The 16,896-nt window shown below is 41.9% G+C and overlaps 6 protein-coding genes across 6 annotated transcripts; 3 read left to right on the forward strand and 3 right to left on the reverse strand.

Moving 5' to 3' along the window:
* Window positions 1–417: 417 nt before the first annotated feature.
* Window positions 418–2,717, forward strand: BCR41DRAFT_419330 (vitamin B6 photo-protection and homoeostasis-domain-containing protein). The gene is made up of 5 exons (XM_022029746.1): window positions 418–1,036; window positions 1,139–1,405; window positions 1,490–1,562; window positions 1,689–1,744; window positions 1,833–2,717. The coding sequence occupies exons 1-5, from the start codon at window positions 487–489 to the stop codon at window positions 2,648–2,650; spliced, it is 1,764 nt and encodes a 587-aa protein (XP_021884636.1). The 5' UTR covers window positions 418–486; the 3' UTR covers window positions 2,651–2,717.
* Window positions 2,718–3,909: 1,192 nt separating this feature from the next.
* Window positions 3,910–7,158, forward strand: BCR41DRAFT_300453 (Dolichyl-phosphate-mannose-protein mannosyltransferase-domain-containing protein; the record flags this gene model as incomplete). The annotated part of the gene is made up of 6 exons (XM_022020571.1): window positions 3,910–4,049; window positions 4,176–4,328; window positions 4,457–4,608; window positions 4,761–5,780; window positions 5,919–6,224; window positions 6,359–7,158. The coding sequence occupies 6 exons, from the start codon at window positions 3,910–3,912 to the stop codon at window positions 7,156–7,158; spliced, it is 2,571 nt and encodes an 856-aa protein (XP_021884637.1).
* A 100-nt stretch (window positions 7,159–7,258) lies between these two features.
* BCR41DRAFT_332259 (peptidase family M48-domain-containing protein) lies at window positions 7,259–9,000 on the reverse strand. The gene is made up of 6 exons (XM_022021845.1): window positions 8,568–9,000; window positions 8,375–8,468; window positions 8,200–8,290; window positions 7,997–8,081; window positions 7,720–7,912; window positions 7,259–7,629 (listed from the first exon to the last, which is right to left on the reverse strand). The coding sequence occupies exons 1-6, from the start codon at window positions 8,972–8,974 to the stop codon at window positions 7,342–7,344; spliced, it is 1,158 nt and encodes a 385-aa protein (XP_021884638.1). The 5' UTR covers window positions 8,975–9,000; the 3' UTR covers window positions 7,259–7,341.
* BCR41DRAFT_178061 (hypothetical protein) lies at window positions 8,814–11,433 on the reverse strand. The gene is made up of 2 exons (XM_022019749.1): window positions 9,051–11,433; window positions 8,814–8,967 (listed from the first exon to the last, which is right to left on the reverse strand). Exon 1 carries the CDS (start codon window positions 11,316–11,318, stop codon window positions 9,150–9,152), a length of 2,169 nt encoding a protein of 722 aa, XP_021884639.1. The 5' UTR covers window positions 11,319–11,433; the 3' UTR covers window positions 8,814–8,967; window positions 9,051–9,149.
* A 1,108-nt stretch (window positions 11,434–12,541) lies between these two features.
* On the forward strand, window positions 12,542–15,033 carry BCR41DRAFT_392929 (hypothetical protein; the record flags this gene model as incomplete). Its single annotated transcript, XM_022028519.1, has 3 exons — window positions 12,542–13,150; window positions 13,979–14,087; window positions 14,180–15,033. 3 exons carry the CDS (start codon window positions 12,542–12,544, stop codon window positions 15,031–15,033), a joined length of 1,572 nt encoding a protein of 523 aa, XP_021884640.1.
* Window positions 15,034–15,617: 584 nt separating this feature from the next.
* On the reverse strand, window positions 15,618–16,847 carry BCR41DRAFT_347025 (RlpA-like double-psi beta-barrel-protein domain-containing protein-containing protein). Its single transcript, XM_022023010.1, has one exon. It carries the CDS (start codon window positions 16,614–16,616, stop codon window positions 15,864–15,866), a length of 753 nt encoding a protein of 250 aa, XP_021884641.1. The 5' UTR covers window positions 16,617–16,847; the 3' UTR covers window positions 15,618–15,863.
* Between the last annotated feature and the right edge of the window lie 49 nt (window positions 16,848–16,896).

Raw genomic sequence — 16,896 nt, forward strand, 5'->3', positions numbered from 1 at the left:
GATAGACGTTTTTCTCTGCATTTCAATGATGAAGAGAACCTACTAAAGATTTAAAAAGCACCATAAGTTAATGTGGCATGTTTGGATATCCAGCTGCAACTATAAGGCAAAGTAAGCATTTTTTATTGGAATCACATATTTATTATTCTTATTCAAAGTATCCTCATTTGTCCTCAGCTGTTTCCAATTGTTATTTAAGAAGTCTCTTGCCATCTCAGCAACTACATGTGTGTCGAGTCACAAAAGGATAGCCTGACCGTTTTATCTCAAGCGACAGATGCGATGTGTCTTTCAATCATACTTGGGCACACAGGTACATTTCAAATGAAACAGATAAGCGCGCGCGATTCGCAGTCCTCTGCGAGAAAAAGATCAGAAAAGTGTCCACAAGAGTCACTGTCCTTCAACGCTCTTTCTCCTTACCCTAACTCCTTTACGCGCAAAGTGACAAAGAGAAAGAGTGTGCGTGTGTAAGGCGTAGTAATCATGCTGCTTCATCCCATTCGTTCATCAGGACAATGTTCTCAATGGAGTACATCATTCCGCACCTCTTCTCGTACCGCTGCCAACAGATCCCTATGGCAGATTAGTCCTGCATGTCGAAAAGCTCAGAAGACATCACGCTTTGCATTTGCATCCTCAAATGAGACGCGAATGCACTTTTCTAAAAAGCTTTCCTCTCACAATGGGAATAAGGATGTTAAGGATTCGGCAACTACAATCCTCAGACTTGATATCAAGCAACGAAAGTCAGGGACCTGGTTACCCAAATGGCAAAGCTTAACGATCACTAAAGACGACTCCTCAGATCCTGATAATGATAGACTCAAAGCTGTTGCTCACAGGAATCAGCCTCCTCCAAATGATGATTCAATAGAAGGAGAGGGGTCTATTGGTATTACGAAATACCTATTATCGCCACAGGCAACACTTGCGGTTTTTTTGCCTAAAGGATATCCAGAATCAGTGACGCCCAATTACTGGGCATTCGCTAAATGGCAGTTTTTCCACAATATTGCTGGATCAGTGACAGCAGGCAAATATTTGACTACATGAGCAAGGTGCTTTTCCAGACCAAGGTTATTTTGAAGCACTATACAACGACTGATGATGTAAATTTTCTTTTATCTCGGGTTAGTGATTTCAACGCAATCGCTCTTATTCGCTATGGGGCTTGGAGCAGGATCGATACCAATGGCTGCTGCGCTTAATTGGATCATCAAGGATGGTCTCGGTCAGCTTGGTGGTGTTGTCTATGCTTCGTTTGTCAGTGACAAATTTGACTCTGAACCGAAACGATACAGGTTTCAGGCATCAGTGGCAATGCAGGGTGCCAACGTTTTGGAACTTTTAACGCCACTTTGGCCAGGCTACTTCTTGATAATTGCGTCCATTTCAAACATCGGTAATTAGGTCAAATTTCTATAAGTATAGCCTCTATTACTAAGAGGTTTCTTTTCCTGACCAAGTGACTTATTTCATTTTGTAGGCAAGAATATGGCATGGCTGGCAAGCTCTGCTACACGTGCGCAAATGAATAAGACCTTTGCACTCCGTGACAAGTATGATACTAGATAAATACTTCTCAATTGAATACCAATTTGACATATCTGAAAATTAGTACTGAGAAACGTTCGTATTTCTTCTTTTTTTTTTTTTTGTGCCCCATAATCATTGGATAATTGTAGTCTAGGTGACATCACTGGAAAATCTGGATCCCAAACAACTGCTGCAGGACTTGTAGGTATGAAGATCGGTCTCTGTGTTGATGGTCACATCGCGGAGTTTTGAATCTTAGCTGACCTTGCACCCTTTAATTCTTTATAATTAAGGAACTGGCCTAGGTGTCGTTATCGCAGCATTGATGAGCCATGTCTCTGAAGATCCAACTGTCCTTCCTCTAATTCCTATGTGCCTGACTTTCCTTCCGTTTTCGGTCTTCAACATTTATTCGAACTACCGATCCAGCCATTATGTCACTACCCCTTCTCTTAATGTGCCTCGAGCAGAGACTGTTTTTCACAAAGTGCTACATGAGCTGGCCCTGAACAACGAAGCCTCCTATGGGGAAAAATCTACAGACACGCGTCTGTATCAGGAATTGGAGCGCCTTGTACCGACTCCAAAGGAAGTCGCACACAAGGAAGTCTTTGTGAGGTCATATCACTCTCCGTTTTCTATCGCTATTGATATCGAGCCTGCTGTCTCTGATTTTACAGGAACTGGAGACGCAGTCAAGCCATTAGAACGCGCTCTCCGACAGATGGATTTTATTCAGAGAGAGCAGTACTATATCATGATTGATGGATCTGCTATAGGGGCTCAGACGCAACATAATAAAAAAGTTGTCCTGTGGTTCGACAAGGAAGCGCAGGGAAGCGATTTAATTCAAGGCTTTTACCATGCCTGCGCAATCAGAGCGATCTTGGAAAATAAGAATTGTCAAAACAGAAAAAGTGGTCATAGTCTATCCGGTGCCACTCTTGACGACTCGAAAGAGGGCCAAGAATGGAGCCAGGCTGTTGCCAGGGCACATAAACAGACGATAGAGACGGTACCAGAGTTGGTCGCAGTTATGAACCGAAAGGGTTGGGATACAACAAGCCTATTCTTAACGGATGGGGATTGGAGTCGCATCCATATCCAGTAGAAAGGATCACTATAGGTTTGCCTCAATGCGAATACTTCAATGTTTAATAAAGCATGCTTTAATGGCTGACACACTAGAGCGCAGGCTCAAAAAAAAAAAACGAAAAGTGAACCTCACAGAGAAAGATCACATTTTAGTAATTTAGGACTGAAGAGGCCACTCTGGACGATGGATTGCCTAGGTCTGGGTGTGTGTTTCATTTAGAAGATCTTTTTTGACCCTGATTTGTGGCAAATGAACAGCCGAATGTCCAATAAATATGTAAATGACAATATCCTAGGCTCCATTTTTGGTTTTGGCGTTTGACATTTGCGCCGTCTTTTTCACTGGAGAAAACGCTCAAGACCAAAAGAATTGTCGACTTCTGTGTTCTTTTGGCTGTGTTGTATTCAGTTCATTCTGTTTTATTTATTACATTTCCTTCTTTCTCTCCTTCCTTTCTCAAAATTTATTAGTCTCCAAAGCTGAATTTCATTGTTCTTGCATCATCGACGTGTCAACCACTTGCATTATCGATTTTATAATCAAGAATCCCACAGGCTTTGGAAAGGAGTGCGCAAAACCGCATTCAAATGTTCTCATCAGGACAACATTCGTCCTCACGGACATCGTCGCATAACTTTCTGGACCCCTCGGGTTTGGACTTTGATCCGCCTCCAGCTCAGCCTCTTAGCAACATCACTACTATTCACGAGGCAGACGAAGAAGAAGAAGTGGACTACGTTCATATCCACCCTAACAATAACCTCCTAAACAATAACCTTCGTTCGTTTAACTCCATGACTTCAGACCCACAATCTAACTCTTCACCGTATCTCTCTGAGAAACAGAATACGCATTCTTATCATGGACAGGAACAAGGGCAGCAGTATGATTCCTCGGTGTCAATGCCATTCGATTACAATGCGTATGAAACAACTTCTTCGCCATCACTGTCCTCGCCCTATCACTCACCGCAACAACCATCATCACAGCAACAAGGGCCTACAAGATATCAGTATCCAAGAACACGGTCTGGACAATTTAGTAGCACAGGAGGAACAACTAATGTCCCACCTGCAGGAAGTCTTCCATTGTATGCTTCACGTACACAGAGGATGAGGAATGGTCACAGCTCTTCCCTCGATCAAAGCAACAAGCCTATCTTCAGAGGTCCAGCGCCACGTCTTGGTTCTGGAGGGACTGGTGGGTTGAGCAGCAGTAGCGGATCGGATGATGACGAGAATTACCATCTAGGTGATTTAAGCGGTGCCAGTAGAATGAACAAACGTTTTGCAACTTTCAGGAGTCGTCGCAGTAGAGTTTGGTACAGAAGTCGGGAGTTTCTGATTGTGATGGCGATTTGTATAGTGTCATTGATTGTGAGACTATGGCGTATCGGATATCCAAGTTCCGTTGTGTAAGTATTTCATTTTCTTTTTTTGTGTACACGAATAGCAAGCCGAACAAAAAAAAAAAAGACAGATTTTTGAAGCTTTCTAACTTTTTTATTAATCTACAATGGTTACGGTAAAATGCACCTTAGGTTTGATGAAGTGCATTTCGGTGGATTTGCTTCAAAGTATATCAAAGGCCGCTTCTTTATGGATGTTCATCCCCCACTAGCTAAAATGCTTATTGCTTTTACCGGATGGCTCTTTGGGCTGGACCCTAGCTTCGACTTCAAGGAAATCGGATTGTAAGTAGACTTAATGTTTTCTTTTGCATTTCTGTGATGAAAATGCGATAAGCATGCAGGGAAATTTGTGTAATTAACGGACACAAAACCTTTTTTTATTTTATTTATTTATTCTCATGGCTCTTTAGAGACTATCTTAAACCCAAGGTCCCATATGTGGCAATGAGAATGCTTTGCGGGCTCATGGGCGTGGCTGTTGTACCTATGGCATTCTATACGATCAAGAATTCTGGCCACTCATTACATGCATCGATCTTGGCAGCAGTTCTTGTCCTTTTTGGTAAGTGAATAAACTTGAGTATTCAGGAGTCAAATTAAAAACAGATAAAAACGCTCATAAAAAAGGGTCTTTTGCAACTGATCAATTTTGGTCCTGGTAGCTGACTATGTAACTGATACTATTCTCACTTGACTCATTATTCCTTATGTTAGAAAACGCTATTACCACGCAAAGTCGACTTATCTTACTGGATTCCCCATTGATCTTCTTTACAGCATTTACAGTCTTGGCTTGGACCAACTTTCATAATCAGCGAAAATATCCGTTTTCAGATGATTGGTTCATTTGGCTTTTCCTTACAGGACTGGGACTTGGTCTTGCCGGCAGTGTAAAATGGGTTGGATTATTTATTATCGCAACTATTGGCACATCGACTATCAATCAACTTTGGCTCCTTTGGGGGGATTTGAGGGTCCCAATCCGAACCTGGCTTGATCACTTCCTTGCACGCGCTGTCTGTTTAATCCTTGTACCTGTAATTGTGTACATGTTTATGTTTGAGATCCACTTTTTACTGCTTGCATCTTCGGGAGACGGCGATGGTTTCATGAGCGCGCCATTTCAGATGACATTAGGTTACTCTCTGAAAGATTCGCCCTTGGCAGTAGCTTATGGAGCCACGATTACTATTCGTCATCAAGGCACGCAGGGGGGCTATCTCCACTCCCATCCATCAAACTACGAGACAGGAAGCAAACAACAGCAAATTACTCTATATCCACACAAGGACAATAACAATGAGTGGATCATTCAAAAACGAGATGGATCCGTTCCGGATACTTTAGAATATGTAAAGCATGGAGATTATGTTCGACTGTTGCATGTTCCGACCAAAAAACGCCTGCACTCACATGACCAAAAGCCACCTGTAACGGAAACTGAGAACCATTTCGAGGTTAGCGGGTATGGCCATGAAGGCTTTGCTGGAGACTCAAATGATGAATGGCGCTTGGAGATTGTGGACTATGACGGTAAGGACAAGGAAGCTAAGCAGACAATGCATACGTTGCGATCGAAGTTCAAGTTAGTCCATGCCAATATGGCCTGTGATTTATTTTCGCACCGAGTCAAGTTGCCGAAATGGGCATTTGAACAACAAGAAGTAACCTGTCTTCGAAGCGCTGTGCTTCCTAAAGCTACCTGGATGGTCGAATCGAATGCATATAATGAATGTAATGTTTCTTTGCTTCCTTCTTTTTGATCGATAATCAGTAAGCGCTATTATTGGTTTCTACATCCCTCTAATACTAACCACGTTTTATTCTCAATAATGGTCACTGTGTATACTGTATTTGTTTATGCTCTCATAGATCCTGCTGGAGTGCCCATGGTTAATTATAAACGTCCTGGGTTCTTTGGAAAGTTTTTCGAGCTAAACAAAGTCATGTGGACAACCAACGCCGGCCTGACAGATTCACATCCTTATGACTCTAGACCGTCATCATGGGTATGGTTGAGGCGTGGTATTAGTTTTTGGGGGAAAGAACGGAAGCACATTTATCTTATTGGTAATTGGTTCACTTGGTATCTGTCTTCATTCTCGATTGTACTTTATGCTGCTATCCGCATCTTGTTGGTTGTGCGCGATAAGCGAGGCTACCGTGACAATTTCCGAGGTAAAAAAAAAAAAAAAAAAAAAAAAAAAGCTTTTTTTTTCTTTAATTCAAGATATGAAGGCTGAATGTACTAAATCACTCCATTCCCCTATGCAATTTGACTTGACTTTTTTTTTCTTTTCTTTTTAAAAAAGGTCTCCGTGAATACTACGAGCTCTCTGGAGGATTTTTTTTCATGGGATGGTGCTATCATTATATACCATTCTTCCTCATGGGTCGCCAACTCTTTCTGCACCATTACCTACCAGCGCTTTACTTTGCTATTCTCATGTTATGTGTTACATTTGATCTAGTCTGTCGCTTCATTCCTAATCGGCACCGTCTTGCAGCATTGATCATTGTCTCTTTATCTGCAATCATGGTCTTTCGCGCTCGAGCCCCCTTGGCCTATGGATCCGAATGGACACGGTCACAGTGTGAAGCATCGAAGCTTCTCAAAACTTGGGATTATGATTGCTACCAATATCCGGAATCGTACTCAGAGTATCGGACGACGGAAGCTGTATATAACCAAAATAAGGCACAGACTGTGGAGACTTTAGTGCAGAATAAGCCTCATGACTTTTTGGAAAATTTATTTTCTCATGCACCCTTGTCGTCTGTTACGTCTATTCAATCATTGGAGTCAACCACAAAGCAACAAGCACAAATAGTAGGCGAGCAAAAACAGGAACAACTCAAGGAAGCACTCAGTATGGATGACAATGAATTCAAGGAAAGAAAGATACGGGGGACGGATGCTGGGGTAGATTTAGAGGCAGATGTGCCATTAATAGAAGAGAAGGTCGGTGAGGATGGTGACGATGGTGATGACGGTGATGACGGTGTTAATGAAGAGGAGGACGATGTTGAAGATGAACCTTTTTCAGAGCCTGAAGGTCAACTCGCGGGCGAGAGGGAAGCAGGTGGCGCTGTTGAAGCTCGATCTCCATAAGGAGCCCCAATGCTACCCAGTACCTTTGAGCTTTTTTTTTTCTTTTTTTTTTTCTAATAGATAGATAGCCAGGAATATTAAATATTCTTTCTTTTTTTTTACACACTCAGCTATATAAAATTCTAGTCGTCCATTTTAATTGAATACACCATTCCTTTAGATTCGCCGGCACCCCTTCTATTTCTACCAAGTGGCAAGTCTCGCCTTATTGAACATTTTGGCGTACTCATTGGTGGTTTCACAATCGGATTTGTTGATTGTGTCTATTGCCTCTGGCATCCATTGCTCTAGTTGACGCATCCGATCCTTACTGGCTGGGTGGGTATTCAAAAATGCCAGATTAGGACCCTTCTCCTGGGAAGCCATGCGAGCCCACATATGAACACTCTCTCGAGGATCGAAGCATGCCTGGGCCATGAGCTGTAATCCAATCTTGTCAGCCTCTGTCTCACACTTTCTACTAAATGGAAGCTAAAGAAAAAAAAAAAAAAAAAAAAAAAAAAGGTTTAATTAAAAACAAGTATTTGACTCAACTGATATTCTATAGTTCTTATTGCTTACCATCATCCCTAGATCCATGATAATGCGCTGCATAGCATACGAGGGATCAAATACCAGCGAAATAATAATCCCGAAAAACAGTACGATCTTTGTGAAACTCAACTTTTCCGCCGAGTGGCGCGCCAGTTGATGTGCGATCTCATGTCCAAGCACGGTCGCCAAACCGTTCTCATTTTGAGCAATAGGAAGGATACTATAAAGAAGAAGAAAAATGATCAGTTTCAAAAAAAAAAAAAAAAAAAAAAAAAAAACCCATCCCTCAATTGTTTGCTGTTACCCTGTGAATACAAAGACTTTCCCTCCCGGTAGTACAAACGCGTTCTTTTCATCACTGTGGATTACATGGAACTCCCAATCAAGGTCTTTTTTTTAAAAAAATAAAAAAAATAAAAAAATAAAAACAATAAAAAAATCGCAATGTGAGTTCTGAATAGAATAATGTCATGCATACAATTTTTTCTTTTTTTACAACAATCTTACTTTCCATTCCAGCCGCTTTGATTATCCTGCCTGCAACGCGTTTAACATACAACGTATATGGGTGACTCTGAGGCAATATCTTGTCTCCAAACTTGTATTTAAAAAAAAAGTAATATAAGTTAGAAATTATTCCATGACTGCATCATCCTTAGTTTACACAAAGGATAACTTGTACCTGATGCATGACCTGCTTATAGGCTTCTTTAGCCATCATCTCTTCTTGCTTTGTTGTTACATCCAAGAATCGACGGCGCCCTGTCATTGGGACACTAAAAAATAAAAATAAAAAAATAAAAAAAACACATAAAAATCAGCGTTCAATTTCAATAGAACGAAGATCCAGAAAAAAAAAAACACAAAAACCTTACGTCTCTAAATGCGCTACGTAATATCCTCCAACTCCTACAGTGACGACACCTGCTGCAATTTGATATCGTCTGTCAAGAATAATTGGTAGCCTTCCAGATCGATTATTCTGCCCAAACCGTTTATATTGCGGTCCAAGAAGAATTCCTCCCAAAGGATTGGATCCTGAAGAATTCGGTTTCTGAGGCTGTGGGATCAAATCACCCCAGGATGGGGGTTTGTTGCGAAGCGGCCGTGGTGAGGCATGGATAGTACGTGTGAGGAATGAGAAGGCGGGTCGTGCTACTGGTAGAGATATCGCCCCTGGAGGTGACACCACGTTGTATGAACAAGCTGCTATTGTTGTTCTATGGCGTGTAATCCCCGTGCCGACCAGAACTCCTCTCCTTGCAAACACTGCTGCTGACATGATGGGAATCAGAATTTATTACGAATGTTGAATGAAGAGAGAAAAAAAAAAAAAAAAAAAAAAAAAAAAGAATTACCTTTAGATTTTTTTATTTGAGCAATAATAAGATTTGACACAAAGAGAAAAACAGATCAACAACGACAGAGAAAATGACAAAACAAAATAAGCGAAAAATCTATCTCAGGTGCTGCATTCGCCACTGAAGAAAATCTCGCCAGAGCCATTTGACGTCTTCTTGAATGGCACGCGCCTTGCGGACAAGCTTGTCGCCAGTGGGTGTCGCCTTGAACTTGTTCACTTTCCGCCGTAAATTGCGCTTCGCCCGCTTGACCCTAATTTCCACCTCGTCTGCAAGCTCCTCCATCCAATGTTGTATTTCGTCCATATACAGTCTCTTCATAACTGCCTTGACTTGTTTTGAATGTAGCAGTGACTCTAGATTATCCTCCATATCCATGAGCGTCTCATCCATCTTGTGTATGATGGAACCTACTGGAAGTTTGTCGAACTTATCTTTGACCGTCTTCTGCAATACCCAGATCTGCTTCTTTAAATGCCATGATGATCTTTTCTGATAAGAATAAAAGCCTAACCGATGCTTAGCTTGGTTCACTACTTTCTGGACCGTTAGGGAGATATGGTTGGTAGTTCTTTCAGCATTTATCCAAACCCACTCAAATCCTCGAGTGATTAGATCTAGCATTAGGCCCGGTGCAGATTTGCAGTATTGAAGTGCGTTAACCAGATAGTTGTAAGATTTTAAACGGCATTCCTCGGCTATTCGTGCGGCATCTTGTAGTTTTGGGATCGTTGGCAAAATGTTGTTCAAGCTCAAATCTCGCCAAGGCCCGGACGCCTTAGTAGTAATATTTTGTAATTCTCTCCACTGGTTAAAGAAGGCGATGAAATCATCATAATAATCACTGTCCTTGAAATAATTCCGAAAAAAAGGCCGTTTACGACAGTTCGATGATTTCCTTCTGCTTTCTTCGCTGTCTGTAAAAATCTCAGGCGATGAGTCCCAAGCCCGAGTACCATTGGCAAACCATAGGTGAAGATAATAAGTCCTGTCTGAACAACCTTTAGGTAACTGGCCCTGTTTAACACCAATATAAACCTGGCAAGAGCCCGCCCATTGGCATTTAACAGCAGGCTCATCAAAGGTACATGAAAGATGAGCAGGCGCCTCATCCAAGCTCATTGGTCTGCTGTCCTCCAAGACGCGAATATGAAACCCTGGCGATTGACCAGGATGGTTTACTTGCTTCAAACTTGCGGTATATACAGAGAGGGAAATATAGGCCGCGAGTGAATCTTCAGGGTATTCAATAATATCGACCTTCACATGCGCGGGCTTTATGGACTGACGACGATAGTTTGCAGCTAAAATACCTGCAAGCATCAGGAATAATACGAGTCCAATAGCCCTTAACGCGATAAGAAGGTTCCATGTTGGACGGATCGAAATATGGTCAGATAGTTCATCTGAGACGTCTGCAGGGATATCGGCAGCTGTCAATATTTTTTCATTTTGTGATCCCACAACTTCAGTCTCGTGCAAATCCATAGGTAAACTGGATGCCATACTGGTGTTCTCTGCAGGTACTTCAGTGAAGACAACATGCTGGCCTTCCACAACTGCCGTATTTACTGGGCTTTGGGCCAATGAAGTCTTGGGGTCTGTATTTGTGATGAGTATTGGTTGTGCCTCTTGAGAGGCTCCTGGTAGTGAAGCCTGGCACGTGCCTGAGATCGTTTCCAAGCTTGAGTCTATTCCGCTAACAAGGTCATGTGTTGGAATATGCGACTCCCGGTCAAGAAAAGAGAGTTTGTCGTTATTGGAAATACCCCCTTTGGTTTCATCACTAAGCTCGTTTAAAGCCCCTTGGGCTGATGAAAGCGCCATGGATGGGTAGATAAAGTGCATAGGATCCTCAGGACGGCCATGCTCCAAATGACACGATAAGGAGCTATGAGGCCTACTTGAGGGCTCAAAATCAGACTGCTCAACCAAGAAGAAGTCATCCTGAACCCTGTATCCTCCCCGCTCTCGCTGTGAAACCGAGTTCTGGTTAAAGTCTTGGCTCAATAGGGAATATGAAGCAAGGTTATTATCCTCGTCTTCAAGATCGCTGTCGCTATGGGCATCGTCTCCGTGGCTTACTCGGAGTATAGGAGATACAGAGAGCGAACGTGTGGGGTCATCATTGTCGGATAAGTGAGAAATTGGTTCCGAATTTGGGGAGTGAGGTCTTTCTTCTGTCTCAGACTCGCCATAAAGGTCTTCAGAGTCCGAGTTGCTCGAGGTTGTTGGTGGGAATATACTCTGGATATTGTGCTTCATAGAGGTACGTCGGGATACGCAACGCAGCGTAACTTGATGAGGATATGATAGGGATAAATGGAAGAAATTTAAGAAAGTAAGTGAATGAATAGAAGATGAGAAAAATGTATTGTGGTTATCTGGCGGCAATTATGGAAAAATATGCAACATGGGTTAAGTGTGCGCATTTGTGACTTGTTTGTTTAATTACGAGGCGAAGCACATCCACAAAGCACCTTTGACTCTTAGCATTCTTGTCTGAGTTTTGTGTGTGTCAAGTGTACTTCAAAAAAAAAAAAAAAAAAAAAAAAAAAAGAGCACAGGCTGCATAGAAACCAAATAAGGGAAAAAACTTCTCGAGCAGCTCTGTAGACCATCATACAAATAAAAGATGACTCATAACACAATTAACTCGGTCGCCCATTCAATGCCTCATCAACAGTGCAGTTGAGAATGCGTTTATGAAATATGCAAAAGCATGAAGTATTGAAATTGTTGTAAATAATGAATACAATGAATTCAAAGAAAGAAGATGTTCTTTGAGAATGAATAAGAAAGTATGAAACTTCTTTCATTCATCGTGCTATGGTTACCTACTATCGAAATGCAATGGGATGCGAATTGATAGAGTGTGAAAATACGACAAAGAGAGAAATATAGCTCAAGCCTACAGCTGCTAAGCTTATTAACATGGCAATGGTTGCATTTAAGAGATTTAGGCTACCACGTGATAAACCGCCTGGAAGCAACCTTGCGAGGCATGTGCAGGGATGCCCACTAGGACGTCGACATTCAGTCGTTTTCTCCCTGTATGTTTGTCTACCAATCACTATGCATGTTTACCTTGGAGTTAAAATGTAAAAATGTACAAATGTACAAATGTACAAATGTATCTTATGTATCTTCTGCATCAGAGTTGCTGGCTCCAGAAACCTTGTTTGATTGCAATATGAATGCCACTCTTATTGTCCCTTGATCCATTGATCAAAATTGTATATTTTATATACAAGTATACATTTATTTGAATTGCAAATCAATCATACTTTTCTCTGGAACACTTTCTTGCTGCTCCTTTTTTCATTATTTGTTTTCATCTCTGACATTTTTTAATTCTTTCTTTTTTTTTTTTTTTCTTTCTTCATACGCGTTTTCGTCTCATTTTCTTTTTTAATTTTCATTCTTCCCACATACGATCGTCTTCTTTTTCCACCTCCCCCCCTTCATCCTTTTCCGGCACCGATAACATGCTACATCACGATCTAGAGGCGCTGCATTATAAAAAACCCAAAAGCAAACCCACCCAAGCATCCGCCACTGGATACTCATCATCTGCGCGATCTCCCGACCCAACATCCATCTTCATATCTATTCCCGTCATCCCCTATACCCCTACGATCACGTCAACCACTAAACCTCGATCGACCTCTAAACCTTCTGAAACCCCTCGTAGCACTTCATGCCCAACCCTTTTCTGTCAACCTAGTTCGCATACATGCCCGCCCTGCCAGTCTGGATATACATGTCGCCTAGACGTGATCGACTCTTCTTGTCAGTGTCCAGTCGCCAGTTGTGTCAAAGCTGATTCTGTTACTGGAGAAAATATAGACAGAGACTTGTCTCCGTCTTCTGGTACATCCACTAGCAAGGCTGTTCTTCCAGTTGCGCTCGGATGTATTGCTGGGTTGGTTATCTTTGCTGCGATCCTTTTCTTGTTTATCTGGCATCGCCGGAAGGGCAGGAAAGCAGCAACCGGTCCAATTCGATTAAAGGATGAGGAAGATCGAATTAATGAAAGGGAAACTGAGGCTGCAAGAGACCCGTTTAACAATAGCGACAAAAAACTCAACCACAATGTAAGATTCATTCCAAACCCTTTCGTTTCGTTCCCCTTTCCTTCAAAGATTAAAAATATTATTGGGGTTGGACAACGGAAAAAACCATCTCTCTCCCTCTTTCTCAAGAAAAGATTAGGAGGGAGTTTGCAGGGTGCAGCCACCCTTCTGGTCCACTAGTCCATTCTGAAATTGCGAAATCCCAGACGGAAGGCAAACTTGTCTGCTTTCTTTATTAAATGAAGTGCTCATGTATTCAATACTTAGATATAAAGTGTTGCTGCTCGCTTCTGCTTTATAACTGAGCGTGACCTTTATATACTCTCCTCCTTCTACTCTTTGTTTTCTCATACTGTTCCCCCTTGGTGATGGAGTTTTTGTATTGTTGACGACGGAGTAAAAAAAAAAAAGTGCAGTGCACATTTGTGCATGTGTTTTTATATGTGAGTTTGCGTCTGTGTGGGAAAGGGTGTGAGTGTTTAATTACCATCAATTGAATCATAATTCTTCGTCCCTGTCCAAACAATTAAATTACCCACTTTGCTCTTAGTCTATTGTTCATTAATCACACTGAAGAGACGTCCTGATTTGGGGGTCTTGTTATTTTGATGAGATTTTTTTCACCCTCTTGGTTACACCCCTTCTTAAACAAGGGCCGACAGACTGAAATCGCTTGCAACTGAGCTGGATCCTCTTAATAACTGAAATTGATATTGAAACACAATTCCTCGCGTGATTCATTCTTTACTTCAACGCCCCCGTTTTCATCCCCCTTGAAGTAAAACCACAATACGTACTCAAACCACCATACCAACGAAATTGCCAAAACCTAATTTTATGTATCCTCAGTCTGTACATGGTAAAAATGATCAGAAAGATGTCATCCAAATAGCGTATATCCCCAGTGTACCCAACGTAGATCTCACCAAGATATGTGAGATAGAGATGCTAGGTGGAGGTAAGCCTTCTTGACTTTTGGTACAGCTCTTGGAAAGGATAATAAAAAAATAATATAAAGCCGAGAAATAACGTCCTACAATTCTTATATAGCTCCTCAAGCACCATTCGCCGATAAAGGTTCCTCTTTGGCATCTAGGATCTCTACTAGCTCCCTGGATGAAGCTATTGTCTTGGGTGTAAATCAAAACGTTGTTCCAAAGGTCTATAAACTCAACACTATCAAAGCTAATAACAGCGATCTGATTCAAAGATCTAACTCCCTTCATGCCTCCAACTCTATCAAACGAGCAAGATCTCAGAAAAGAGCGCTTGCGAGTCGGAAGCAAGCTGAGGCAGCTAATGAAGATGAGCAAAAAGATGCTTCTGGAGATTCAAGCAATACAAAACAACAAGAGGTTCAACAGCAGTACACGCCTGCTGTGTTTGTCACTGCTCCGTCTGTACGTTCTTCTGCTCAATCAACTGCATCTGCCACATGGAAGCCCAAACACTTCAGCATAGTTGTAGAACCACGTCCACTCAACCCAAGCTACTACACTCGTCAATCTTCGTCCTCCCCACCATCACCGAAACTTGTACAAAGCCCTACAGATACAGCTGATATCGATTCAGATCCAGCCATACATTCATACATATTGCCTTCACCATCTCCATCTGTATCAATAACAGCACCAAAGTCCTTTGCTAGCATGAAATCACCTTCATTATCTATGCTACCATTAGCATCATCACCACCCCATTCTGTTGAACCTCAGGGCCGAGCTCATTCCAAAATTAATGTCGAAGAATCTCTTAGGGATGAAGACAATCATGGTACCTCATGGGTCGAGATTGATCTCAGTACTCCAATCAAAAATAGCTTCGATGTAAAATTTGATATCATCAAACCACCACGGTCCATTGCCCCGAGTTCTAGTTTTTCTACGCATCCGGGGGCTCGATAGGGTGAGGGGATCATGCTTTTTGGGATGGTCAAGTTCTTCAAGTACTTCTAAATCCTAACGCACCATGTCCCACTTATCGTTCTTTTTTTTATATATATATATTTTTTTTTTTTTTTTTTTTTTTTAGAGACTGATAGCACCTTAACGAGAATTAGCATCGCATGAAAAGAAAGACAGAAAGAAGGAGAAGAGTGACATACAAAAGATCTCGACGCTGGACGTCTGTGATCCACAACAACTTGTCTCCAGAACTATACCACAAGAAAATGACTACCCAATGAAATGACATCGCATTTATGACTATCTAAAGTAATAAACTAACGCTATTTTATTACCAGTATTGCAAATGCTGCTGCACTACAACTGCCCACTATTACTACTACTACTTGTCCTCCACTACAACAAAAAAAAAAAAAAAAAAAAAAAGAGGAAATGAAGAGTGATATTAATTAGATTACTCCTGTACCACCAATGATTAAATTAGAATTACGCTTTTCATTCATTTTACAAATTTAAATGCAGCAAAAAAAAAAAAAAAAAGTTTTTATGCAGGATATCATAAGCCGGTATAAGACTAGGTAGCTAACTATGAATCTATGGATCGTTAATCAGAATGAGGATGGATGGATTTGATGAGAATAAATTAGAGAAATGAAATGGATGCTATTCTACAGAGCTATATAAATGCGGATGGTACTTCTTATTCAGAAATAAAGAAAAAAAGAAAAGGAGGGTATAGAAATAAAAGTAAATTAAGTGGATGGTAGTATGCAGGAGTTATTGGTAGGAATAGTGGCAATAGTATTAAGTAGTAGTAATAATTATGGTCATTAGGAATCGAGGAAGCTCCACTTGAGGGTCAATTCACCAACATCTAGGTCTGCAAACTCCTTGAATGCGGCCTGGGACAGATCCAGGTCTCCGCTTTTACAGTATTTACTAGGGCACATGTCAACAACTTCTACAACCACCTGTACGTCCGACCCTTCTTTAGTCAGGAGGATCTTCTTGCCACAGAGGTCCTTGACCCTTCCCATTTGGGCCTCATTCACTGCAACGATCATGTCAGATTGAGAGTAAGGATGTTCGCAAAAGCCTGATGTGTCGGAATACCAGGTTGCACGTCCGGAAAACACAGGTGAAGAGGGTGATGTAGGTTTTGGGGCCTCAGTAGTTGACGTAGGGGTGGGGGAGGTAGTACTGGTAGGTCGAGTTCCAGAAGGCAAGTCGATCTGGTTAGTGCCTGTATGCTTGGGAGGGCCTGATAACTCCCACACAACACTGAGTAGGTCCTTGGGTGAGATTGGTGTCGAATTCGCAGGTTGAGGTGTATCGGCGCCCATGAGGTCGTCGATGGTTGTATCGGAACTGTCATCAAATACCATGCTTTCGAAAGGAAGGTCTGGTGCCAGATCACTCAGAGCGCCAAGAGAGACATCGACCGATCCGTAATCACATGTGGGGCATTGGCCGACTACCTGTGCATAAGTTGACTGCATTGTGTTCTTGCGGTTCCGGACCAAGACCCATTCACCGCAGGTTGAGTTTTTGGAGGCTGGGTTTCCGAATTGGAGGGGATTCATCAAAACAACACTATCGCTGGCAGAAAACGTCTTATTGTTGCAACCTGTGTAGGTATCCGTTTTCGTGTTGTAGTAGACAAACGTAGAAGAGACTGGGGTAGAGGGTGAATCTGATAATGATGACGATGAAGGTGAAGGTGAAGGCGAAAAGGAAGAAGAAGGTGATGTAGGGGTTTTAAGGAGCGTGAGATTGAGAAAAGAGGCAGATCCGATGTATTTAGTGCCCCAGACCGTGGCATTCAAGCCATTGGTAGGTGGTGAGCTGCTAGGAGCAGAAAAG

The sequence above is a fragment of the Lobosporangium transversale genome (genome assembly GCF_002105155.1).
Source record: "Lobosporangium transversale strain NRRL 3116 chromosome Unknown BCR41scaffold_5, whole genome shotgun sequence".
Classification (NCBI taxonomy): domain Eukaryota; kingdom Fungi; phylum Mortierellomycota; class Mortierellomycetes; order Mortierellales; family Mortierellaceae; genus Lobosporangium; species Lobosporangium transversale.